Consider the following 26,947-nt stretch of genomic DNA (forward strand, 5'->3'; position numbering starts at 1 on the left):
AAGCCCCTCAACGCCCCTCGGAGCTCTTCCAATGTGAGCTGCCCACGCTGTGCTCGAGGGTTGGCCGTTTTCTAGTGTTTTGGAATTAGTCCACGATCACAAGGAGAATTCGGATGAGGTGTCCCTCGACAAACGGTGCAGGATAGCGGTGATGGGAAAGATGGTAGGCTCCGCGACCAACCCACGAGCGCTTAGGCCGGTGGTGTTCCCCGTCAATGCCGACTCCAACTCTGGTGTCTCTAGCGACCAGACGACTGTCTTTGCAGCCGTCAGCTCGGATGGCGGGAGCATGGCAGGGACCGAGTTCGGGTGCCGGGAGGACGTGGAGAGACTTTTGGCCGAGAAGATGAAGGGAAAGAGGACAGACTATAAGGTGGAAAGTAAAATGTTTTCTTATTCTATACAATCCTAATTATTCTTTTACTGATTTTTCATAATTTTTTGTATTATTTTGTCGATCGATTATGTAGGGGAAGAGTGAGCTGATGATAGAATACATTAAAAGACTTCGAATTTGTATCAGATGGTACATGGAGCTGGAAGATGGCTACATGGAGGAGCAAGCGAAGCTTCGAAATATGTTGGGCTCTGAAGAGAAAAGGCACGGAGAGATTGGTATTTACCAATGCTTCTGTTTGACTTGGCAGAAGGAATTCAAAATCACTTTTTTGGTTCAGATTTATGATTTACCATGTGCATTTTTCATGCTCGAGACCTGATAGCTCGGTCCTATCTCATCTTTCCCTAGAGTTCCAACTGAGGGCAAAGATGGATGAACTGGATGCGACATCGAGGGAGCTTCGAGAACAGAATTCTTCCTTGCAACACAAGTTCACAAACGAAGAATTAGAGAAATTGGTGGGAGTGCTGAAGATGCTCATGTAAATTAGCAAATCGAGTTTGGTAGTCCTTAATTGCGACTTACAAAATTTTGCAGGCTGCTGTTAAATCTTATGAGAATGAAAGAGAAGCGAGGGTTGCAGCTGAGAATTCTCGAGATGCTCTGTCCACAGACCTTGAAAGAGTCACCCAAGAGAAAAAACGTTTGAGTGACCAGGTACATTGCTCCCTAGAGTGAAATTAAGAGGATTCTTTTGATGATGATCCATATAAACTCTTTTTTCATATAATTTTTCAGTTAAAAATGCTGCAAGAAACAAATAGGAGATTACAAGAGTACAATACCAGTTTGCAGCAATACAACAGTAATCTTCAAAATGAGGCTAACAAAAATGGTGAAACAATCTCGAGGTTCCAGAAGGAGAAAAGTGTTATAATGGAAAGTCTGACTACTGCAAGAGACCATGCGAATTCACTCAAGAGTCAATTGGACGCATCTAGGGTTGGTTTTATACTTGCATCTTTTATTCAAAGGGAATTCTTGATTCATACCTTCAATTTTTTTTTTGTCTACTTTCCCTCACATTTATTTGGTCGATCTCAATACTTTTGTTTCATTTGAAGATTAAGGATCTTGGAGGTTTCACTTTGTTTTACTGCTGAGTGGTATACTATAATGTCGCTTCCAGTGTCTACAACTTACTCCGTTCATATTCCTTAGTTTGCTAAATTCTTTTTGTTTCTGAATCTCATTAATTGGTTTGTGATCATTTTATGTTATGTATGGTAGTTCCTAATCGTACAGCTATAAACTTATCTCATTGTTATGCCCTTATGCGTGAGTTCTTTATCACTTAACATTCTGTCAATTTGTAACCTCTGAACCATTACAAGCACATGTTTTACTTGATTCTAAATCAATTAAAGGGTCTGATGTCTTTTTGAGCAATTTGCAAGGAACAGAGGATTTGCAAAGAGAATATCTTGTAGGATTTGACATTGTGACATATTTGAACTTTATCGTTGCCCTTTGGGTTATCGCAAATATTATTTCTAGGACTTTCACATTTTTTAGTCTTTATGGTCACACATTTTGTGATTACTCTACCTATGTCAGTTGTCGATTTAGTCAAATCTTGTAATTCTTTTTATTTTGCTTCTGTTTCAGTCTTCTCAGCAAAAGGCCATGAAACTGAAAGAAGAATTAAGAAAGGAAGTTAGTTGCCTCAGAATTGAACTCCAGCAAGTACGAGATGACCGTGACCATTTATCAACACAAGCGCAAAGTTTGACCTTTGAAGTTGAAAATTACAGAGAACTTACTAAAAAATCAACAAAAGATTTGGATTATATAACTCTAAAGATTATTGCTCTTGAGGTTTGTTTTCATATGAAGTTAGTTACATCCTCATGTATTTTGTTACTCTTACAGTAATGTGATATTATCTTTTCTTTATTACTTATAGAAGACATGCTCATCCCAAAGAGGAAAAATACAACTCTTAGAGGATCAGCTTGCTGCTTCCAGTGAGAAGCTGAAGGTAAGTAGTATTAAGATTTTTCAATTAGTATCATCACGTTGTGACAGTGTAGTATTATTTTCCATTGCATTTATGTGAGATAAATAGGTACGTTACATTTGGTTGTAGAAATATGAGTTATAATATAAAATCAGGGTTTTTATTTTCTAGTCTGTGACATCTTTGCTCCTTTTCTAGAGAGCTGACTTGACAACCATCGAGACAATGACAGAGTATGAAGAGCTGAAAAGAACTGTCGATGATTTGCAAGATCGTCTCACAGAGGCAGAGTTTCAAATAGTTGAAGCTGAGAAACTCCGTAAAAAACTGCATAACACCATATTGGTACATATGCTACTGTGTTTAACAAATACATTATGAACTTCTAGTGCTGAACTTTCTTTTGGCAGGAACTTAAAGGGAATATTCGAGTATTCTGCAGAGTTCGACCTCTTTTACCTGATTCTGATTTAAATGACACAGATAGAGAAGTTGTTTCTTATCCGACATCCATCGAATATCTTGGGCGTGGCATTGACTTGACACATAATGGTGTGATATGCCTTTGTATTTTATTAACATAGGATACCACATTCATATTGATGTTCTATATTCTTTGTATCATGAATAACACATAATATTTATGACATTTGATCAGCTCAGATGTATACTTTCACTTTTGACAAAGTATTCAATCATGAAGCTTCACAAGAAGATGTATTTGTAGAAATCTCACAGCTAGTTCAGAGTGCACTTGATGGCTATAAGGTGCTTTATTTAATATGTTAAACTGTATTGTTCATTGATATTTATTTCAATTATTATTGGTATATATTTGTAATTTGATTGATGACTAAGAATGCTTCTTGTTGTCTACTGTAGGTTTGTATATTTGCATATGGGCAAACTGGTTCTGGTAAAACTTACACTATGATGGGCAATACTGGATGTGCTGAACAAAAAGGTCTTATACCGCGGTCGTTAGAGCAAATATTCCAAACTAGTCAATCTCTGCAATGCCAAGGTTGGAAATACAAGATGCAGGTAAGCTTATACTCTTGTTATGTTCAGCTATACCTATCGCTTAGTCTTTTTCTTCATCAATTTGCATGACTTTATTTTTTTTATTGTGATTGATTCATTTCTTTTTCAGGCATCCATGCTGGAAATATATAATGAAACAATTCGTGATTTGTTGTCACCTAGTCGCCCTAGTGATGGTCTTTGTAAACAATACACGATCAAACACGATTCTAATGGTAATACGATCATATCTGATCTTACTATTGTAGATGTTTGTAGCATCAAAGAAGTTTCATTCCTCCTACAACAAGCTGCACAGAGCAGGTAAATCTTGTCGATGTCCTTGTCCAATGACTTCTTTTGAAGACTTGTAAAATGAAATCATTTTTATTTAATTGGTTATGTGCAAAGCTCACATATAAAAGATGCATATACTGTAAGTTTTCTTTCTTAGATGTAATATATCTTAAAACCTGATGAAATTATTTGATGAGTGTTTTTTTAACTGAATTTATTTCCTTGAATCATTGAGTTACTACCTAATTAAAATACTTTTTGACGATCAGACTTAGCAGTATATAACTGAAACTAAGTAAAAGATGTTCCTCATCTTATGTTTACTATAAGCTTATAGGTACTTGCTACATTACTCAATGCTGCTGTTCCTCGTGGATTTCTTATCAAGAAGTTCTAATAATTTTTCTAGAAAATTTGTCCGTTTAAAAAAAGAAATTAAAACAAAAAGGAGGAGGAGGCATATACCAAATGGTTTACTTCAAAAGAAGTTAAAATGTAACAACTACATGTTTCCATTCATCTATGTGAATGTTGGACACTCAAAATGGCTGAGCTACACATATTCACCCACTGTTTCTTTAGAACTTTGTGCTTTTATATCATTTATATACTGAATCCTAATATCAAAATGCATTAGTGTTTTGTGCTAAAATATTTATTAGAATTTTTTATTTTATTTTTTGTGGTGTCTTTGTTGATGTGTTCTGTACGACACTTGGTTGAGCGAATAATAAGTAAAAGCGTGAGAAGAATTTTTGAATTTTATGACCAGGTCTGTGGGTAGGACACAAATGAATGAACAATCTTCAAGAAGTCATTGTGTCTTCACTTTAAGGATTTTTGGGGTTAATGAGGTATGTGACTTGCTAGGGCATGCTTTCAAGCTGGTTTGTGTGATGTTTAACACTGGTACTAAGTTACATTCATTTATTTTCAGGGCACAGAACAACAGGTTCAAGGGGTACTCAACTTGATTGATCTTGCTGGAAGTGAGCGTCTTGCTAAAAGTGGCTCTACCGGGGATCGCCTAAAGGAAACCCAGGTAAAAATTGCCTTCACGCCATTGAACTGTCCTGCGGTTTGTATCTCAACTCACCGTTTGCTATATTATTAATGCAGGCAATCAACAAAAGCTTGTCGGCCCTAAGCGATGTAATATTTGCAATAGGGAAGAAAGATGATCATGTTCCTTTTAGGAATTCCAAGCTAACATACCTTTTGCAGGTAGGTTCTTGCTACCCATTTCCACATATATTTTTGCTTTGTGATGTAAACAAACTGCTTCTGTTTGTTTGTGTGGATACGCGGATAATAAAGATAGCTGATCATTAGCCTTTTTCATGATAGCCTTGTCTTGGTGGCGACTCCAAGACATTAATGTTCGTCAATATCTCGCCAGGAGCATCTTCGGTTGGTGAGTCTCTTTGTTCGCTTCGCTTTGCTGCTCGGGTCAACTCATGTGAGATTGGAATTCCTCGACGCCAAATTCAGATACGATGTTCGGACTCACGATTGAGCTATGGATAAGGAGGATTTGTTGGTGATGTTTATAATTCCTCTATGCACTAATTTGTTGTTGCTGCTGCCATTGTAGCATATTTAATGGCCAGTGGACTCTTTAACATCGACTTCCTGCGTGATTTGTATACCAAGGAACAACATCTATATTGCCCGAGTTGAGTCTGTTAACTGGGATTACTGAGTGGTGTTATCTGTAAAAATAGCTACACAATTATATGGTCTCTTATCTTGGATGACTGATTTGGTTTGAGCCTACTACCACTATGGTGATTTGGGATCTTTCAGTTCATAAAAACCCGAGAGATATATTGCTATGAAATCGAAATGATTGAAGTTCTGCATTGTTAATGAACTTGTCTAGTTGTGGCCGAGGTGTTTGCACGACTTTGTTCGATTGTCGATGTTCTGGATCATCCCTGTGACTAGGCTTTCGTTGAGCTTGATCGAGTTCGGGGTTGACTCTGTATGCAATTCTTCAGTCGGCATGTTGTTTGTTTCGTCGTCGCTAAGCTCCTACACATAGGCCTAGGTCGGGAGAGAAGGAATTTTTCGACTTGGTCCCTCCGAATGTTAAGTCAGTATCGAGTTGAGTGTTTTTTTAGAATGATCGCCCCTCATTGTCGCATCAGGTAGAGGGGGCTTTTATGCTTGCGTCCGAGGATTGATCGTACGTGATTTGACTGCTGCGATTGATTCCTCGAGTAGTTGGCTCGTATCTTTGGGCGATTGCCGATCGATCTGTGCGGGATAGCATCGCGCGACACTATTCCAAGCTTTTCGAAATGGCCTTCGATGGTACGATGCTTTCTCGTGCGGCTCTGGACGACATGGGAAGCGACGATGGTACGATGCTTTCTCGTGCGACTCTGGACGACATGGGAAGCGACGACCGTCGTGCCGAATCTGAGGTGGCATGTCTGACATGACACTCAATCTTAGTCCCGAGACTCCACGTCCGTGACATTGTTTGCTTACCGTGTCCACAAGAGTAATACCATGCATGAGGTCAAATTTCACAATTTTTGGGATGGCATTTGAAAGATTTTATTCCTGGAAGTTCACTTTTATTGTTACATTATCTCAGCAAATATCATTGGCTTCTAAAGAGCCTGTTGGTGTTCTTCAGATGCTCAGTTGGCATTTCGAAGCCATCTTTTCTACGGTGGAGACGACAAGCAGGCAGGAGCCCGTGCACCAGCCTTATCTACAGACCAGAATGGTACAAAGTAATAACTATAGTGAGCATCATGACAGGATCCAGAAAATTCTGGACATCCCATCGTTTCTTGGATTAGCCTTCGGAGTGCCAGATATATGGATACCGGAGAACAACAGCCCCTTGGTTTGCGGTGGACCCTCTTCCTGGGATTAGATGTTTGGCGCTATCCACAAGAGGACATCTGGCTTCCACTTCATACCGCAGCCACATCCCATCTCTCTATAAACATCCACCAACCCCTTGCGAAGAAGTGGACCAATAATAAGCTTACGGTCATGGAAGGCCAACCGCAGGAGCAGCAGCAGCAGCAGCAGCAGCATCCCAAGTCCAGGGTCGTGAAGGTGGATTCAGAGGAGTCATGGTACCTCTTCATCACCCAAGCCAACAACCAAGGATGTCCTGTAAGCAAGCTCTTCTGGTCTGTCGATTTACCTGGTTCTGAGTCAATCTGTTACTCATAGTTCATGGTTAACATTCTTCATTGCTACTGAATCACTCTCTCTTTCTGAAGCTCTACCGAGAAATTAAACATCTAGGTTTTCTCTTCCGTGGCTTCAGAAAGCCTGAAACCTCTAATCTCTCCTTGGGTTCCTTTCCCCCATCTGCTTTCGGATGTTTTCGATGGACTCATAAGGATTGACTTGCAAATATTGGGCACAGATCTCTAAGCTGAGAACGAAGGAAGAAGACAGTTTACCAGCTGAGGATTGCTGGTCACAGAATGATGAAGCTAATAATAATGCGTGGAATTTTGATTATATCTATCTTTTCATTTGTGTGCAGGTTTTTGTCCACTTTGGTGCCTCATGGTGTGTTCCATCCCTCGCCATGAACTCATTCTTCGAGGAGCTGGCCTTGACTTACCAGGACATCCTGTTTCTCGTGGTCGATGTTGATGAAGTCAAGGTATGGTTTATGACCTCGGTAGCCATGATCCTGAGGAAGATCATGTTGGCTGTTGATGGTAGTACGGTGGTCTACCTAATCTTCACCTACCATTTTCCTGTGGGCTGTTTCTTCCGAGTGCAGCAGCACTTCTCCAAAACCTTGTGCTACTTGAAACTGATATATATATGCTTGTCATGAACATCTTTGTTTGTGCTACTTTAATCTGAAATATTATCATACGCATCTTCAATTGAAAATTTACAGGGGGTTGCCTCTAAGATGGAGGTGAAGGCGATGCCCACCTTTGTACTGATGAGGGATGGCGCAGTGCTAGACAAGATTGTCGGGGCCAATCCGGAGGAGATAAGGAAGAGGATCGATGGTTTCGTTCAATCTTTTCGTCGCCCAAATATGGTCGACTAGTTAGAGTTCACTGCAAATAGACCCACCCACCCTGTTCCTTGCTCTAACTACAGCATGTAGTGTTCTTAAGTAATGTGTGGCTACCTATATCTGATGCTGGTTTCGCTATGTTGCACTTGCAAACCAGGGAAAGCTTAAAGAGTTGGTCGGTGCCAAATGACGAACCTTATACAGACAGCAGTGCAATCAACTCTCATTCAGCACCTGGACATGAATCGGTGGTTTCTGTACATGTAGTGATCTGTATGCAGTTGAGATGATAATTTCAGGATGGATCGTTCTCTTTCGTGATTAGTGTATGTGTTTTTTTGGTCTTTGGGATTGTGCACACAGAATTCCTACTCTCTGGATTTTGGCATCCGTGAAACCATTCGATGTGGGTGGTGCCAATGGAAGCAGAGGAACATGCAGGCTGATGTGGGTTTGCGGTGGAATGTGACAAACCATGATCCAGATAAGATCTATTGCAGGTGAAGTGTCGACGTGGTGTGCTCTGTACCTTCTACACACTCATCTGTCACTTTCTTTCACAGGAAATGCCATGGACTCTGTTCGGCCAACAGCTGAGGTTACAATGGAAGGTGACGCGGATTGCCATCCCAGCGCTCATGTTTGACTAAATCTTAAAGATCAGACATATCGATGGATTGATTTGGACCCACTGCCCGGAACTTATCTGCGTTATCGAAGAATCGACTGCATCGATCTTATTCCTCCTCTTAGAACATTCTTTTCTTTCGCATCGTTTATCTCGAATCAATCCTCTGAATCATATTCTTTTTCTTCTTTACCGTGGAATGCTCGACAACCGCATTTTTCTAATGCGATCTTTATCCTAAACTTGTGACGATTAAGATCTAATATAAAATTACTACTAATCTATCATCGAATGCGTGACCGTCCGAATCATAATTAAGATTATCCGTGAACGGAACGAAGAAGGCGGGTAGGGTGGATTCATGCATCTGCCGGCTCACAGGGGGGACGCACCGGGAAGTCTTTGATGTCGTCCGACCACGTGTGTGGTGATCGATCATCACAAGAATCGGATGTATTTGGGCAATCTCACGCGAGGAGAAGGCTATAAATGACGCTGCTCCGTTTTCACCCATCGTCGGAAGCATTGCCGGTTCCCTGTCCTCCTCATCCGCTCAAGGTATGTATGTGTTGGTCCCATCTTGTAGCACTCGGTTGTTTTGTGTGGCTACTTTTATTGTTCTGTTAACAGGTCTCATATGATCGTCCATTTTTGACATTTAATGTATGTTGATTCTTCCTCTGTTTGAATTGTTTAGAGCAAATGTGATCTGAATTGATGATGGTGGTTTCTCTTCTGGTTGTCTTTTGTCGTCTTAGATCTGAATTGATGATGGTGGTTTCTCTTGATATGATGCTGACTCCTCCTTTTTTAATCTCTTCGTTCCAGATGCAGATCTTCGTTAAAACTCTCACCGGCAAGACCATCACCCTCGAGGTGGAGAGTTCTGACACCATCGACAATGTCAAGGCCAAGATTCAGGATAAGGAGGGCATTCCCCCGGACCAGCAGAGGCTCATATTTGCCGGCAAGCAGCTCGAGGATGGCCGCACCTTGGCTGATTACAACATCCAGAAGGAGTCCACCCTCCACCTTGTCCTCCGCCTCCGTGGTGGCATGCAAATCTTCGTCAAGACTTTGACCGGGAAGACCATCACCCTCGAGGTGGAGAGCTCGGACACCATCGACAATGTCAAGGCCAAGATTCAGGATAAGGAGGGCATTCCCCCGGACCAGCAGAGGCTCATCTTTGCCGGCAAGCAGCTCGAGGATGGCCGCACCCTGGCGGATTACAACATTCAGAAGGAGTCTACTCTTCACCTCGTGCTGAGGCTTAGGGGAGGCATGCAGATCTTTGTTAAGACCCTCACCGGGAAGACCATTACCTTGGAGGTGGAGAGCTCGGACACGATCGACAATGTCAAGGCGAAGATCCAGGACAAGGAGGGGATTCCACCGGATCAGCAGAGGCTCATCTTCGCTGGGAAGCAGCTGGAGGACGGGCGCACCCTGGCAGATTACAACATTCAGAAGGAATCCACCCTTCACCTGGTGCTCCGCCTCCGCGGTGGTCGCTAAGCCGTTTGGCTTGTTTGTGTCCGATGCTTTGGTTGTCATCGTCGTTCCATCTGTCGTTGGCATGCATGCAAGTCCGTCCAGAAAGTGGAATAAGCATGACGTCGTTCGCTTCTTTGTTTCGTCAAGTGTCTATGGTCGCCTTGTGATGTCTCTCGGTGCGTTTGCTTTGTCATTTCAATAATTACTTGTGGCTATCGTTGTGTTCAGTGGTATTATTGTATCAACACAAGTGAACAATGTGTATTTTATCTAATTGGCCTCTCTCGTGTTGTTCCCCGTCTACCTATGGTTTCATTTACGAAGGACCGTGTGTCACCGTAATATAAACAAATCGCTTTTGAGAAAATTGCGAGATTTATATTTTATTGAAAAGTCAAATGTATGTTAAAAGATCATAAATCGATATTTTATTTTTTAAAATAACATTAGCTAGATTTCGAGGGATAAATATTTTTTTTTTAATTTAAAACATTAAAATATAGTTTTGATAGATTTTAAATTAATAGAAGAGTACGAATATTAGTGAATTTGATATTATCAATAATGAGATGATGATCATATTCTAAATCAACAATTCAATCATTTTGAAAGTTGATAGATGTCATGAACTCAATAATTTTTATTATAAAACATTTGCCCCAATCTTTAGCATTATAAAAATGTTCTACATTTACAATATTTTCTTCTTTAATCTTCACGTGATATTTTTGACAGATAATACTGTTCACCAAATTTAAAAGGAAGGCATCGTGATAATCTCAATTAAAGATAATGATCAATATTAGAGTGTGTACTATGTTGAGAAAAATCTCTTCTCTATTGCAAACATAGTTGATATTGAAAATTATATTCTTTTTAATCCTAATGAAATCAAGTTTCTTTGCTATATAAAAGAATTAAATGTAAACGTAGTACTGATAAAAAGGGTCAAAGATTTATATATTTTATCAATATCAAACTCTTCTATTGATAAGATGAGTATAAATGATAGTGATCTGGCAGACTTGATCATATAAATTTTTTAAATTAAATATTATGATGCAAAAAAGTTTAGTGAATGATTTTCTCACTCTTACTACTTTTAATAGTAATGAAGTTTACGAAGGTTGTTAATATGGCAAAGCGCACAAGCAATCTTTTAATATATCACTTTCAAAATGTAAATTTCCCTTAGAGCTTCTTTATAGTAATCTAAGGAGCCCTACTCAAACACTATCTTATTTACATTCTTGTTATATACTTCTCTTTATTGATGATTTTACAAAGTTCACTTGGGTCTATTTTATGAAGGAAAAATCATAAGTTTTTTCAAAATTTTAAGAGTTCAAAGTTAATAGTTGAAAGTGCTATTGAAAGTAAAAAATTAAAAGTTTTTTTAAGGTTGAATGAAAGATTCGACATCTTATGGAGACTTATAAGTGTTGGCTTCATGCAAATAATTTATCTAAAGTCTTATGAGCAAAAGGTATGATAAGTGCAACTTATGTTATTAATTGAACTATTATTAGTCCAATCAATTTAAAGTCTTCATATGAGCTCATGTTTAGTGAGAAATCAAATATTAAATATTTTAAAGTATTTGATTCTCTATGCTATATTCATATACCATACTTGAAGAGAAGCAAGTTTGATACTAATACTAAGAAATGCATCTCTATTAGCTATGATGAAAGGAAGAAAAGTTGAAAATATATGTATCTATAAACATAGGTATGTGGTATCTCGAGATGTTATGTTTGATGAGGTTTCTTTTTATTATCCTCCATAAATATTTTTTTTAAAAAACATCAATCACAATAATGAAATTGATATATGTTCAAAACTTGTGGTTGAGATTCTTTTGTCATCTAATATTTCTACGGATTTTGGCTCATCTTTTTCCTTATCTGAATCTACTCATGTTATTTTTTCACTACTAATAATGGAACAAAGTGATTGGGGGGAGTAATGATGTTCATAAAGAGAAAATTCAAATATTGAGAAGATAAAAAAAAAATTGTGAAACAGATAGAGATAATGTAAGCATGTCACTATTTTTTTATGAACCAATTGATGATTTTTAACTTACTTATTTTGACGAAGCCAAAGGTGTTAAAGTGTGGAAGGATATCATGAATGAAGAAATGAATGTTCTTCATAAAAATGAAACTCAAGATCTTATGTCAAGACTTGCTGGTTTCCTATAAGGAATTTGGTGTTATTTCTAATTTGCACAAGTTAATTCTTAAATTTGATCGTCATATGGATGTTGAGCCTTCTACACAAAGTCTAGTTAGAGATTTCAGTAATATTTCATCTAGCAAGTTTGGATCAGGCTTTGGGTCAAGAGGTATTCGTTTCCGAATGAAGCAACTTGATTCAGGTAGATTTTCGAATAGTATAAGAAAGCATATGGATGGTAACATTCACATGCACCTTAGAGAATACTTTGATAGAAGTTGTATTTCTATAGGTGATTCTATGCTTGGTGGTAGTTATGAGCGTGACTTAGCAAAGAAGCTAAGACTTATCTCCAAGAGTATACTTAATGTTAAAAAATTAAAGTATATTTTAAAAAATTATAAGTTAATATTTTACTTTTTAAATAAGATTAGATAGAGTTGGAGGGATAATAAATTCTTAGTTTAAAAAGTTCAAATATATTTTGATAAATTTCAAATTGATATTTTATCTTTTAAATAAGATTAGATAAAGTTGAAGAGATTAGGAACTCTTGCATTTCATATCTATAAATAAGGGGTATCTACCTATGAAGTCTCACGTATTCAAGCTAATAGGGCTAAAGTTAAAGAGTCGTACAAGATATATAAATATTTCTCTTCTTGGTAAGTTCAATAAAGTTTCTCTTTTTCATCTTGATTTTTTTTTCATTTGATTTATTTTTAGTTATTAGCTATTATTTAAGAAAGGGTGACACTTTGAGATCTGATGGACTGATTACTTTGATCTGTCTCTCATTGAATTGTGATTTGTTAATTGGACTTGGTTGAATCATAACAATGAACATATTTCAACTGGTCATATGTTTACAATTGTATGCATTTTTATCTAATCACCCTTAGCAATTCACTGTTGCTCCTAATTCATCAACATTGGTCTCTCGAAGAACATGATCCTGATTCATTTGGATCAAAAGGAAGGCCATCAAAATGCAAGGACACCACTTGTTTCTCATCAGCCAGAAAGGACGATCGATGATGATAAGAACAAAGGAAAGATCCTGTTAATGCTTGTTAGACCGAATACTTAGATCCCCAAAGAACAACACACTGCAACAGTTCATTTATTTTTGAGATCCACAGCATAAATTGCTCGAGAACACCAGTCTCAGCTGTTTATGACCGCACAGTTCCTTCTGATTTCACCTGAAGAGCCCGTCTTGACTCCGATGCTGCCCATCTTCTCCATGGACATCGCGAACCCGGCGAAGAATGTCTGCGGAGGGCTGTCGACGAGATTGACGATGGCTGTCTTGGCCGCGGCGTCCGTGGTCAGAGCTGCGTCGGATTCGAAGAGCCCTCTTCGCTTGAGCAGATTCCTGTAGTATCCAACATCGAACGTTCTGAAACTCCCAGGATCCATTTCCACGAGCGTGGTCTCGTCGGTGGCGTCTCTGCACTTGTTCTTCTTCAGATTCGTGGCGTAGAAGCCGTCCAGAGAAGGATCTTGATCGCCGTTCCCGGTGAAGTTGTACAGCCGGTCGCTGAAGGATTCGCAATGAGCAACTCCGATCGTGTGGGCTCCTGCAACAGCAAATCGGTCGATGTTAGCAGACGAAGAAGCGCAAGAAAAACGTCATTTTTCGTGTAAAATGATGAATCTGCAAGACACAAGTCGGCAAGAACTTAGATCGGCATGTGTTTACTATGCTGCAGCTCACCAGAGAGGAGAACAAGGTCTGCGGCATTTAGCCCTTTATTAGCAAAAGAAGTCTGCAGAGAGCTAAGGTTCGATGTGGGGGCTGGAATCTCAGATAATGCTTCCGATAAATTCGATATCAACCCGTCGCGACGGCCAGTCGGAACTCTCCAAATCGGGCCTCCCTGCCGTCAGACGAACAAGATGAGTGTCTGCATTCAGAACATTAGCTTGGAGCATGGTATGAGCTTATCGGCATACAATGACTCCGACCGCGTCTCGCGTAGCCAACGCAAGAATGTCCGCACACGAAACGATCCCCGGGCATTCTTCCTCCACCACGCTCTTCAGGCGATCGATGAAGTCGAACCCGCGGAGTGTTTGGTTCGGAGTCGCGGCCTTCTCAGCTTGGTTGGTGCTGGTTGAATTGATGAGCACAGAGCCATCACAACCCTGAGAATTGCATCAAACATGCCGTGAAGAAAGCAAGATTGAGTTGAAACGAATGCATTACATCGTACCCTCACAAAGCAATCATGGAAGTGCATCCGAAGAAGAGATGCTGCCACCGTTGGTGCATTTGGGATGTGCTCCTCCACAAAATCTAGGATCATCTTCTCTGCCTTGGGGCAACTGTCGTCATAGAAGCCCAGCTTCAGATCAGCATGAACACAACTCAAGAAACCCAAAAACACCAGTATCGTCGGACCCCGAAAGCTCATATTACTAGTGATTTTGCCTAAGTTTTCCTCAAGTTGCACCAAACTCTAAACATGGAGGCAACTTTATAGTCCTTCACGGAATCCTCTCTGTCCACTTGCTGTTGGAGCTTCGTCCTTAAAGCAGCAATGAGTGTGGCCTCCCTATCACCTATTTTACCTTTGCAGCACCTAAAGGCAATAAAATTAAGTCGCAAGCAGGTGATTGTAGGACAAGTTATCATAAGTTGGAAGCAGAATAAGAGTCCTCAAGAAATGGAGATTAGTGCACAACCTGCCACACTTGTCCTATGAAGAATATGCTTCTTGAATCAAAAGAACAAAATGATTGCAGACAAGAAATCGATCGAGGTACATAAGAAATCTGCACGCCACTATTTCTGAGGCAAAGGAATCTGTAGGACGATTGAATGATTGATCGAAGAGCCGTGTCCCTTCATTCGATCATGCACCTCTTTCTGTTCGCAAGATGTGTCTGGAGTCTGTCATCAAACGACAGAGTTGTTCTCAAGGCAAGTTTTGTTTCAGGCGCCACTCTTTCGCCGGAGACACCGAGGTGACCGTTCAAGTAAATGTTGACATGATGATTGCACACATTTAGCTTCAGCGATTCTTCTACTTGTTGCCCCGCATTCGTGTGAGAATTCTTGGATCATTACTCGTGATGCATTTCTGAAGGTATGAGAGCAGGTGGGAAGTGATGGGAGCCACAGACAACACAAAATTCTCTTTAAGAACACACACACTTGTCGCCGATGTATCAAATCCAAAAGTCTTAATTGTTCTCCATCGATGGTTGAATCAAACTGCATCACTCTCATCATTTTGTCCATAGCTTTATAGTTCAACTGAGTTGTAGCCCATTTGGAAAGCTACCAAATGTGTTGTAGTTCACATGAAAATTAAAGTTCATAGAGCTTACTAATAAACCTCTGCATGTGGGAAGCAAAAGCTAAGCTGCAAAAGGAGATGCGAGCATTTGCATTACATATTAGTATAGAAATGTTGCTCTAATGCATCGACATCATGACTAAACATACAGATAAATTGCAGTGATCATAGCATTAGAACAAAACTTCAAAACATTAGACACCCACGATTCACACTGCTCTCCCATTCTCCAATTATGATTGGACGGACTGTAGTGTTCACAGGAGAAGCTTTGTGAGTAGATGACCCTCATGTACATGTCTCTTCTCAAAGGAGCTTCCATGCGGTAACTTGAACAATGGGAGAGCTTCTGACGCACGTCTATTGGCATTCCATCTGCTTTCCACTGAGACAGACCTAACAGCTTGCAGAGCATAGGGATCAAATTCCATGCTTCAGAACAGGAAAAGAGAGGCGACATAAAGTACAGCAGATGAAGAAATGATCTTTCATGGAACAAAGACAATTGCTTATGTTTGCTAAATCCTAGTTTAAATACCCAAGCACGTTAAATTCGATCATAGGGGGCAAAATCTTGTGATCGAGAAAGCACAATGCTTTTCTTTAGTTTCAGGACCGAATGCTCCTTCGTTCACAAAGTAGATGCATGTTGGCCAACTCCAGTCTAATACACGAGTCATTATACCTTCCTTTGATGTGCGTACAGCACCTCAAAGCCATCTGCGGGCCACACTTTATTCTGTTCCCTCAATTCTCGAGCTCTATCAGCAACTTCTGAAGAAGAAAGTTATGCCATTCTTTGAAGCATTCCGCTCTGTTTCTCATGAACTCCAACTTCTGCACAAGCAAGGTTCCAGCTCCTCATGCTTCAGATCTCGTAAAACCTTTATGTACCTTATCCTGGTTACCAACATTTGGGGCCTCTAACGAGATGTTGACAAACATGAATCTCTTGGTATCCCACCAAGGTAAGGCTATCATGAATAAAGCTAATGATCAGACAACTATCGGTGTATCCACACAAATTAGAAGCAATTTACATCACAAATCAGAAATATATGTGAAATTGGGTAGCAGCAACCTGCAAAAGGTATGGTAGCTTGGAATTGCTGACTGATACATGGTTTTCTTCCCTTCCCTATTGTAAATATTATATCACTTAGGGTCGACAAATTTTTGTTAGATTGCATGCATGCATTAACATGGCAAAGGGTGATACAAACTGCAGAACAATTCAGCAGCGTGAAGTAAAGCAATTCACTTAGGATTTCCTTTAAGTGGTACCTAGTGGAGCCACTCTTACCAAAACACTCACTTTCGACGAGATCAATTACGTGAGTTACAAGATGAGTGATGAGACATCTGACACGTTACATATTATTTTTTTTATAATTATTTATTATAATTTTTTTCTCATTTTATGTTGTCCGTTACACATGTTCATGGATCTATATACTGAGAATCAGATTATGATAAGATCATAATAATAAGATTGATTTACCTTTAAATATAAATCCTAAATGATCTTAGTCATAGGTTGCTTGAGAGGTACATTGAGATAACTGGATAAATTGGTGCGTTGTATACCCGTCTATATGATGGAGGCGGTTGGTCTCATAACTACTTGTATGGAGACACTAGGGATATCGTGCAAGTGATTATTGGAGAATGAGTTAACTGATTGATCCACTAATGGAATGCTAGATGGTTGATGTGTTGAATCCCGGATTTTGATGATGATATTAATTGATGAGTTTACAATATAATCTGTATTTTAAGAAAAGTGATGCAAAGGACTAACTTTGATCATGAAAAGGCAAAACAATTGAAGTAGAAGAATCAAATATTGAGCTGAAGTTAGAGATCAGGCATCGGGCCGGAAGAATTGGACATGCATCAAGATTGGACGTTGTGAGAGTCAACATGTCGATAGATCGAGCAATACACCGAAAAAGAGCATGATGCATCGAGAGTTTGAATGAACCAATGATATGTCGGACAACATAATATTATATGTTTTGTAATCATTTAAGTCATGATCGTCGTAGTTTTAGATCTTAATTGAGTTAGATTCAAGTGTAACAATGTTAACTCAATTAAGGGTCCATTGGAACTGATTTGAGCTCATTTGGAGGCCTATTTAGTGACCCAAAGATTGAATCAAGCGGTGGAACCGCCTATGAGTTGGAAAAGTCAAGAGCACACTTTTCCAGGCTGTTCGATGATAGTACCATCCAGACTAGATGATGGTACCCTCAGCATTAATGCTGGCAGGTGATGGTATCGCCCAAGCTGGCGGTAGTACCGCTAGAGCCCCGTCTTCGATGCTCTACCAAGCGGTAGTACCGCCCAGCACAGTGGTGGTACCGCTCATACCCGAAATACTCAGAAATTTAAATTTTTGACTTTATTTTTGAAATCATTTGGGGTCTATAAATACCTCACTTATCCTTGCTGAGAAGACACAATAAAGAGTGAACTAAAATGCTAGTGAATCAAAGTTGTAATCTTGAAAAGTGTTGAGAGTTCCTCTCATTTTTTTTCAAAAGTTTAAAATTCTATCTAACGGAGGTATGAGACTCGTAAATGTTTTCTCTTAAATTTGTAAAAAGGAGAAAGAGTTGTAAGAGAGTAGTTAGGCTTTACCCATTGAAAGAAGATCGTTAGTGAACGCCGATGGCCTCGAAAGAGGAATCGAGAGTGGACGTAGGTTACGATGACCGAATCACTATAAACTCGATCTACATTTATATTGTGCTTTTCATTGTAATTGATTATTGATTTAATTGTCTACTACTCTTACTTGCACTTTAAGTTTAAACGTATTTTCGTTATGATTTTATAGTTCAAAATTTTTAAACCGATGTTTTTACGAAAACACTAATTCACCCCTTAGTGTCGAAACAGTCATAACATGATGATACATCATTGTCAGACAGTGATTCTGTCGTCCTAGTGGTGAATCCGATCATTAAATACCAAAGATGTCATATATGAGTACTCCACTCTTTGATGCTGAACTTGTAACTCTGGAAGTTCCAGATCTAGCACAACTAACCGTCAAAAGTGACAATCAATTTTATGAGAGCTATTGAGTGTTGATAGAAGATTATTCACTCTCAGTGTTATGAGAATAATATCTTATATGTTTTTGCTCAAACAAATCCTTCTCCAGAAGAATCCGATTAGAGTGAGGCTCGAGTAGAAATCATATGGGTTTAATAACACTATACCCGGAATGTAATCTTTAAGATATTAGATGGATAAGAAACTATAAATACATATAATTAAGGACAGATATGTCCAATAGATTACATTTCATATATCATTTGGAGAGTGACCTAGTACGTTTTCACTAATCTAGAAAGAGTTCTGATATGTATAGATTACATTTCATATATCATTTGGAGAGTGACCTAGTACGTTTTCACTGATCTAGAAAGAGTTCTGATATGTATGACTCACGACAAACTCAATATTTGACCTAGAGGATATTAGATATCCGTCGAAACCCTTATCTTATTGGATATTCAGTAAACTTGTTAAATTCTATAGATGAAATCCAATACGAGTCAAAAATTCATTAATCTAAGTGTGATGAGTAGTTAGATAAAAATCTAATACCAAGATCTAATACCCAATATAATATGATAAATTTATAATGTTCTCTATAAATGCGAGAAGAAGTAGACTAAATCTTTTTTAACAACCACCTCCTATACACTTTACGTTATGCTTTTGAACAGCATAGAATGAGTATCTTCGTACACATGATCTAAACAAAATATTTCAATACCAAAAAAACTCCCTTGAAAAGTTTTCACCTGTGTTGATCGAACACCACTGAACACACATAATTAATTGGATACATTAAATATATAAAACAGCAGTAGCAACATCAGCATCAGCATCAGCATCGTACATTAGCAAGAGAAGGGCAGCAGCAGTCGATAAAAACATAATGGCACTGACACAAGTTATAGAACACCAGAGACTCCACAAGACAACCATAGACATTCACCAAACAAAGATGTCAACAATACATGCCAACGATACCAATGCTTATTCCTTCAGACCTCCGATAGGACTTCCACGCACACCAACAGAGAGAACACTAAGACAGCAAAGCAGCGGACACATACAGCCCAAAAGGGTTAATGACCCCCGCGGAGGCGGAGCACCAGGTGAAGGGTGGATTCCTTCTGAATGTTGTAATCTGCCAGGGTGCGCCCGTCCTCCAGCTGCTTCCCAGCAAAGATCAGCCTCTGCTGATCCGGTGGAATCCCCTCCTTGTCCTGGATCTTTGCCTTGACATTATCAATCGTGTCCGAGCTCTCCACCTCCAAGGTAATGGTCTTCCCTGTAAGCGTCTTAACAAAGATCTGCATGCCACCCCTAAGTCTCAGCACAAGGTGAAGGGTAGACTCCTTCTGAATGTTGTAATCTGCCAGGGTGCGGCCATCCTCAAGCTGCTTGCCGGCAAAGATGAGCCTTTGCTGGTCCGGGGGAATACCCTCCTTGTCCTGAATCTTGGCCTTTACATTGTCGATGGTGTCCGAGCTCTCCACCTCAAGGGTGATGGTCTTCCCAGTCAAAGTCTTGACGAAGATTTGCATGCCACCACGGAGGCGGAGGACAAGGTGGAGGGTGGACTCCTTCTGGATGTTGTAATCAGCCAAGGTGCGGCCATCCTCGAGCTGCTTGCCGGCAAAGATGAGCCTCTGCTGGTCGGGGGGAATGCCCTCCTTATCCTGAATCTTGGCCTTGACATTGTCAATGGTGTCAGAACTCTCCACCTCGAGGGTGATGGTCTTGCCAGTCAAGGTCTTGACGAAGATTTGCATGCCACCACGGAGGCGGAGGACAAGGTGGAGGGTGGACTCCTTCTGGATGTTGTAATCAGCCAAGGTGCGGCCGTCCTCGAGCTGCTTGCCGGCAAAGATGAGCCTCTGCTGGTCGGGGGGAATGCCCTCCTTATCCTGAATCTTAGCCTTGACATTGTCGATGGTGTCAGAACTCTCCACCTCGAGGGTGATGGTCTTGCCAGTCAAGGTCTTGACAAAGATTTGCATGCCACCACGAAGGCGAAGTACGAGGTGGAGGGTGGACTCCTTCTGGATGTTGTAATCCGCAAGGGTCCGGCCATCCTCAAGTTGCTTACCGGCAAAGATCAGCCTTTGCTGGTCTGGAGGGATTCCCTCTTTGTCCTGGATCTTAGCCTTGACATTGTCGATGGTGTCAGAGGATTCAACCTCAAGGGTGATGGTCTTGCCAGTGAGAGTTTTAACAAAGATCTGCATCTGATCAAAGAGATAAAAGAAGAAAGGAGTCAGAAAACAACCATCAGATCTAATACACAAAAAAGGACTACTGGACTAACAACAATTGATCAGATCTGAGACGGATCATGCAAAGTGTACAAGAAAAAAAATGAATGACCTAAAATTAAAATCAACCACTTCGACTAAATGATCAAAAGCGACACATCAATATGCTTCAAATCTGAGACGAAGCTTCCTACAAGAAAACATATGCAAGACGTGGTAGATCGTGTCACAACAATATAAGAATCGACTTTTATAGAACAACTAACATATCACAAAAAAGAAAATCGCAAACGATTACCAAATCTCTCAAAGGAGTCGGCAAAGAATCAGACAATTGTTAACAACAACATCAATAAAATAGAAAGAAAACGATTGATCTACCCCTTCATCCATTAACATCGAAGCTACAGAAAATAAAAATAAAAAAGGCAAAAAAGGCCTAAAATAGGGAAATACTCAGGTATAGGCGAAAACATACCTTGAAGCAAAGGAAGAAAACTTGCAAGCCTTTCGACAATATTGAATAGAGCGCATTGAGATCGGGCCTGAGGAGCCTTATTTATAGCCATCTTCTGGCGTGAGATTACCTACCGGTGATGTTACCTAAAAAGAGTTCAGCCAGTGATCGCCGCACAAGTGGACGGACGATATAAGAGACGTATCCTGCTACCGCAAGGTAGGACGTCGCTGTCGGAGTAACGTGTATCCGTCCTATTCCCACATTACAGTTCATGACTCACGCGTGGGTTCCATGTTGCTTCGCCAACCAGCAAGCTGGTAGGTGAGGCGAGCATTACTCTCTCGTGGCACGGGTGCCGTTCAAAGATAACGGCGTTGCATTCGAGAAGGAATTCGTCCGTTGCCAGATTTTTCCCGAGTACGCCAGAGGTGACCGCACGCAGAAGAAATCACATGCACGTGCCCTTGACAGGCGTCAGGCTTCCATCTCGGATGCCACAGCTGTGGGCCCAGTTGATTTGGCGATCGGACAAAACCTCATGTGGGACCCAGCAAGTTCAGTCCTCCTCCTATCCCTCCTGGACTAGTTGGGTATCCGCGTGGGATGTAAGAGAAGTGTCTCATTTACCTGCGATCCTTGGTGATGGCAGCGGTAAGAAGAGACGACGTAGCGATTCCACGATATGCTCATTCTTTTCATCAAAAGAAGACGATCATCTTTTGTGCAGCTTAAATTTCCTTTGATTTTGTTGCAGCTACATATCGAGTTACATCCAGCACTAGAAAATATGTATGTTCTGGATTGCTTTATAAGAGATTCAAGACAAATTAAGAACTCGCACTTTGTGAAACAGTCGCAGTCGCAGTCTTCATCAAGTCTACCAAGTAATCGCATTTCCTAATGCAAAATAGCTGATGTTCTTTTGGTAAGAAAGATTTCTGCATCTTCTTACCACGTTCTATGAAGATGGCAGCGAATGCCCATCATCCGAAGTTGGAGGACCATTTTGTGTACCACTCGGTTTTTTCGTGATGACTTTGTTGATTTCTTCTTCCTTCATGTCGAAGAAGCGAATCAAAGCCTTGATGCTCTTTAACTTGCATAGGGCATGTTGGCTTCCGTCGATCAAGTCGTTTTCTCTGGGCTTGTCGACCTCTGCGCTGCTGTACATGGCATACTGATAGCACACCTTTATGCAGAAAAGGATGAGAGCAAGAAAACACACGATGCCACTGAGGAGGAAGAGACCCCAGAAGCTACTGAGACTTAGCCGGTTCGCTTCTTCTTCAACACCTTGGGAAGGACATCCAGCACGCGACAACCATTTCTCGTGGATCGTCTGGAGATCGCCATTCTCGGATAGTGCCAGGATTGCAGTGGACAGGTCAACCGCAAGAGGAGAGTCCCTCTGGAATGCCTGTCGGAGAATGAAAATTGAAGTCCACATTAAAATTCTATAGATTCGACAAAACTGTATCCGCACAAAGGATATTGCATGACAGACTGACTACATCGTACTAATCGATTCTTGGTTGAACTTATTTCATGAAAGTAGCCTTCAGAAATATCGAGTAGAGGTTCACATCTCGACTATTGTCGTAATGTAAAGCTTCACTTTTCACACAAGAAGATGATAGAGATTTGCTTGGGAGTTCATTATTTGCACTTGTCATGTTTGTTTGTTCGTCTTCGTAGCCATATAACAATGAAGACTTGCTAAGACTTTTTGTTGTCTATCAATTCTGAATCTCTAAGAGAATCTGAAATGAAGAAAACAGTTCAAATGATACTGGAATTGCTCTTAAAAGAAAAGAGTAATGCTTCGAGTGCCAATGAATCCTGAGCTGCTGTTACCATAAAGATGTGTTGATGTTAACAGAGGGTAACGATGCTTGCATTCTTGGATCGAGATACTTACAAATCCCCATCCATTTTTGGTGAACTCTTGACCCACGATCTTGAACTGGCAGTAGGCAGACAAGAAGATCTCGACGTATGGAATCTCATCGACGATGGCTGCCACACCACCACCCTTTGGCCCCAGCCGGAGAGCCCTAGCATACTCTGCAGGGGAGTTCAGAGGTACGAGTCTGGACGCAGGAATGTTGAGCTCTTCTATCATGTAATTCCTCGAAAACTTCCCCTTCTGGTAGCCAATAGGTTCAGAGGACGAGAGCAAGCTGTCAAGCCCAGTAATCCCTGATGAGAGCTGTTGAACTGTGAGGATTGACGTCAAGCTGGCTGTGTAGCTCGAGTTGATAATTAGGACTACGAACATCCATACTATCAACACGAATCGCCCGAGCGTACTGACTGTGTTCTCCCCTGCACAATTTTCACACACAAAAACTCGTAAATGTATGTTGGAGCTAATTTGTACCAATAATTAGGAAATGGTTGTTTAAATTGTATCAGACGTATCGTGAATCTCACTTACTATGTGCGAAAAACATTGTTGAGAAGCTAAACCTGCATGGTGGACAGGGTAGAAAGAATTAGTGAGTGTTCATCATATTTTCTTGGAAGAACCGAGAATTAGCCTACAACTTGGAACTACAAAAAGCCTCAGAAGATGGTATCTATCTATCTGCAGAACATGTGGATCCAACAAGCTGAGCAGATTGCATTTAGACAAATGGTTTTCGACTGTTGAATTTACCATGCTTGCCTCATGACAAACTTGAAACCAGAGAAAGAAGAAATCATTTTGCCATGGCCATTTTCCACATTGAAACCGGACAAATATACCTTGTATGAACACTGTATAAAGCTGGCATTTTGAGGAAGAGGGAAGCAGTGAAGCACACTCACCAGAACATGGTCGCGATCTGTTTTCTCGGTGCTCCACGGAACTCCGGGTTGCTCCGATGCTCAAGAATCCAAACGACAGCGCCCACCAGGAAAAAGAAAGCTCCGATGACACACCACATCTTCACTGTGAATGGTTTCAGGAAGGCCCAAGCATTCGAGCTACTCTCTCGGACGCGAGTGACTATGACCAGTCCTGACTCGATGTACGGCTGCGTAAAATCCACGATTCTCGTTCTGTTTCTCACGATCGCAATGTCCCCTACGGCAGCATCGAGTTCCTGAAGAGAGAAGAATCAAGAACGTCATCCAGGGGTACCAGTAGAATGAAGTGGACAGAAACAGTGAGAAGTACTTGCATTTCGAGCAACCATGCTCACGATATCGTCGTAATTTGGATTCTGAGAACCATCTCCGATGACTATAAACTTGCACGGAACTGGGTAAGGCAGCAGCTTAACCGCGGCATTGAATACATCGATGCAGAAGCCACTCGGATCGGTTGAGTTGGAACTGCCCCACACAATCTCTTTGAAGCTTGCTTTATTAGGAACGCCAATCCTCAGCGGCTTGCCATTGTTGGGGAACACCCAACCACGAGGCTGCGTCGTTGTCTCACCGGGCCACACAACACCGTGGAGCTGCCGCTGAACAGGGGTGGACGCATTGGGTGGCTGCATGTACAAGACTTCGGGGGAAAGGACTGAAAGGCCAGAGTAATTGGACCAGTACCCGATCAACCGAGGCCCTGTTCCTTCGATGTTGAGAATGTCGTACGCCGGTCGAACGAGGTTTCGATCTGAATCGAACTGCAGTCGTCCAGATACGCCTGTGAAGTTTGTGAGCAGCAGTTGATGAAGCAGACGCTCGCCTCCGTCGAAAACTCGCAGCGTCGCCAAGCGGAGGGAGCTGCCCTTGGCATCGTGCAGCCGAGGATCAACGGAGAAATTTATGATCTGTCCTGCACTCAGAAATCGGTCGATAGCACGAGCGACCAACCAGACCGAGTCGTAAGCATACAATCCATAGCTGTTCAAGCTCGCCGTGGTGTTTCCTTCCTGGATCACGCTCTTCCATCTCGACGTCAATCGTCTCTTGAGGTCAGACTCCGGGGTGTGGTGGCGGAGAACGATGACTCCTTGCACGAGGCTCATGGTGCTCGGATCCTCCGTCCCGAACGAATCCAAATCTGAAGCAAGCCAATCAGTAGCTATCCACACGTATCCGGTGCCCATCATCCCCATATTCTTGGCCAGGGAGAAGACGCTGAGGCCGGAGTCAGGGTTGACATGGACGACGTAGACCCGAGACTCCATCAGATTGACGCCCGCCAGCAGGTCACGGATCACGTCGGAGTCGGCACCGGGAGGGAAGCCGGCCTTGTACGAGATCTTGGACCTCTTCCTCGCGAGTGCATCCCCGAGCGCTATCACGCCTCCCCTGCCGTAGTTGTCGTCGACATAGATGGCCGTCACCTCCCTCCACCCGAAGTGTTCGACCAAGTCCGCAACGGCATTCATCTGGAAGTAATCACTGTGGGTTGTTCGAATGAAGTAGGGGAATTCAAGTGGAGAAAGGGTCGGATCCGTGGCAGCAAACGATAAGAGCGGCACGTGAAGCTCGTTGACGACGTGGGAGATGACATGGCCAATGCCTGAGGACTGCGGACCGACGACCGCGACCACTTTCTTCTCCATCAGTTGCAAGGCTGCATCGGTGTGATGGAGAAATGGTGCAAAATATGATGAGAATTAAGAGAAATTAAAGCAAGAACGGCACAAGAAAACTCATGTGATGATCACGCGTCCTCTTTAAGCAGCTGAGCAGGGAAAAACAATATCATCAACCAAATCCTGAGTTCACCTTCCACTGTTCCGACGAAGCCGCTGCAGTTGGTGTCTTGTGCGATCACGTTCAGCGTCGTCCCCGCCAGGATTGTGGAGTCCGCGTTGACATCCTCGGCGGCGAGCTCGATCCCGATCTTGGCGGCCCTTCCAATGGTGGAATTATAGGTGAAAAGGGCACCGATGTTCACCATGGTGGGCTTCGAGGAGGAACTGGGTCCGTTGCCAATCTGACACACAGCTCCATGTAGACCAAGCAAGAACCACATGGCAAGCAGTGAAGCCGAGGCCATGGTCTCCGAGAGAACCAATAGGATTGTTGCCTTGCTTTCTGTTCTTGATTATAACATGTGAAAGTGTTGCTCAAAAGAACTGCTAATCTAACGTGAAATCTTATAAGAAAAGATCGAAGGGAGGAGATGTTTGAGGGATAAGAAAGCACAAAGAGGACCTGAAACCTCCTCTTTTGGCTGTCGGGGGAGCAGGGAAGTTTCAGAGCATGGACTGATGAGAAGTAAAGAATTGCATGCCTCCTTGCTTTCCCATGTGCTTGGAGAATCCCTTCTTTATAGGCTTGGAAAACAGGGAAAGAACCATACTTCACTTTTCAAAACTAGTCTCTCTCTCTCTCTCTCTTGAATCAGTGCCTTGTACAGAGATAATATTCCATTTCTGTAGGGAGAAGGTTATCATCTCAAATGTTATGGAGAAGAAGAGGTGGGCAGGATTGTCTTCATGTCATTGTCACAAAAGCATATGATGCCCACTGCATGATTTAGAATGAATGCCACAGCACTGATGCCTCTGATATTCTCATTACAAATAATAATGTCCAATTCCCAAAATCATGAATTCCATTACAATGTTTGCGAGAAATCTCAACTCAATGGCTTTTTTTCTCTTTTGATTTTGTTGGCACTTCTGCTTTGACTGCTTTTCTTTTCACATCTGAACCATGCTAAGGTATGCAACACATGAGAAAAAGATACACAGTAGGCTACAGGTGGAAAAGACACTGAGAACAGAAAGATGTCAAGTGAAACTTTGTTGTTATTCTTCTAGAGGATTTATCTTGTTCTTAGCTCACTACAACTATCTCATGCACTTTCTCTAAATCATTTTAAGAATATGTCCATGGTAAGTGGATTCCAAAAGAATATATAATATTGCTGGGACTAAATGGAGGGAGAAAA

The 26,947-nt window shown here is 41.4% G+C and overlaps 6 protein-coding genes across 8 annotated transcripts; 3 read left to right on the top strand and 3 right to left on the bottom strand.

The window, feature by feature from the left end:
- On the top strand, positions 1-5,459 carry LOC135666696 (kinesin-like protein KIN-14H). The gene is made up of 16 exons (XM_065178313.1): positions 1-373; positions 471-615; positions 749-858; positions 938-1,057; positions 1,139-1,342; positions 2,009-2,218; positions 2,307-2,381; positions 2,559-2,705; positions 2,771-2,912; positions 3,019-3,128; positions 3,243-3,404; positions 3,514-3,707; positions 4,453-4,534; positions 4,618-4,722; positions 4,800-4,904; positions 5,028-5,459. Exons 1-16 carry the CDS (start codon positions 152-154, stop codon positions 5,205-5,207), a joined length of 2,313 nt encoding a protein of 770 aa, XP_065034385.1. The 5' UTR covers positions 1-151; the 3' UTR covers positions 5,208-5,459.
- Positions 5,460-6,655: 1,196 nt separating this feature from the next.
- LOC135666714 (thioredoxin-like protein CXXS1) lies at positions 6,656-8,025 on the top strand. Its single transcript, XM_065178337.1, has 3 exons — positions 6,656-6,821; positions 7,204-7,326; positions 7,573-8,025. The coding sequence occupies exons 1-3, from the start codon at positions 6,696-6,698 to the stop codon at positions 7,729-7,731; spliced, it is 408 nt and encodes a 135-aa protein (XP_065034409.1). The 5' UTR covers positions 6,656-6,695; the 3' UTR covers positions 7,732-8,025.
- On the top strand, positions 7,825-10,100 carry LOC135586293 (polyubiquitin 11-like). The gene is made up of 3 exons (XM_065178336.1): positions 7,825-7,964; positions 8,065-8,887; positions 9,158-10,100. Exons 2-3 carry the CDS (start codon positions 8,819-8,821, stop codon positions 9,845-9,847), a joined length of 759 nt encoding a protein of 252 aa, XP_065034408.1. The 5' UTR covers positions 7,825-7,964; positions 8,065-8,818; the 3' UTR covers positions 9,848-10,100.
- Positions 10,101-13,048: 2,948 nt separating this feature from the next.
- LOC135666707 (peroxidase 39-like) lies at positions 13,049-14,496 on the bottom strand. The gene is made up of 4 exons (XM_065178320.1): positions 14,227-14,496; positions 13,967-14,158; positions 13,728-13,890; positions 13,049-13,590 (listed from the first exon to the last, which is right to left on the bottom strand). The coding sequence occupies exons 1-4, from the start codon at positions 14,425-14,427 to the stop codon at positions 13,175-13,177; spliced, it is 972 nt and encodes a 323-aa protein (XP_065034392.1). The 5' UTR covers positions 14,428-14,496; the 3' UTR covers positions 13,049-13,174.
- Positions 14,497-19,262: 4,766 nt separating this feature from the next.
- On the bottom strand, positions 19,263-21,275 carry LOC135666713 (polyubiquitin-like). Its single transcript, XM_065178328.1, has 2 exons — positions 21,121-21,275; positions 19,263-20,615 (listed from the first exon to the last, which is right to left on the bottom strand). Exon 2 carries the CDS (start codon positions 20,613-20,615, stop codon positions 19,470-19,472), a length of 1,146 nt encoding a protein of 381 aa, XP_065034400.1. The 5' UTR covers positions 21,121-21,275; the 3' UTR covers positions 19,263-19,469.
- Positions 21,276-21,881: 606 nt separating this feature from the next.
- LOC135666712 (glutamate receptor 3.5-like) lies at positions 21,882-26,398 on the bottom strand. 3 transcript variants are annotated; one of them, XM_065178326.1, is made up of 7 exons: positions 26,206-26,398; positions 25,774-26,085; positions 24,270-25,618; positions 23,914-24,191; positions 23,540-23,571; positions 23,021-23,427; positions 21,882-22,519 (listed from the first exon to the last, which is right to left on the bottom strand). In XM_065178326.1, the coding sequence occupies exons 2-7, from the start codon at positions 26,045-26,047 to the stop codon at positions 22,061-22,063; spliced, it is 2,799 nt and encodes a 932-aa protein (XP_065034398.1). In that variant the 5' UTR covers positions 26,048-26,085; positions 26,206-26,398; the 3' UTR covers positions 21,882-22,060. The 3 variants fall into 3 exon arrangements, with proteins under 3 accessions (XP_065034398.1, XP_065034397.1, XP_065034399.1); XM_065178325.1 differs by having other exon boundaries at positions 25,774-26,398; XM_065178327.1 differs by lacking the exon at positions 21,882-22,519 and adding an exon at positions 22,537-22,862 and having other exon boundaries at positions 25,774-26,397.
- Between the last annotated feature and the right edge of the window lie 549 nt (positions 26,399-26,947).

This window comes from Musa acuminata, unplaced genomic scaffold (assembly GCF_036884655.1).
Source record: "Musa acuminata AAA Group cultivar baxijiao unplaced genomic scaffold, Cavendish_Baxijiao_AAA HiC_scaffold_1119, whole genome shotgun sequence".
NCBI lineage: Eukaryota > Viridiplantae > Streptophyta > Magnoliopsida > Zingiberales > Musaceae > Musa > Musa acuminata.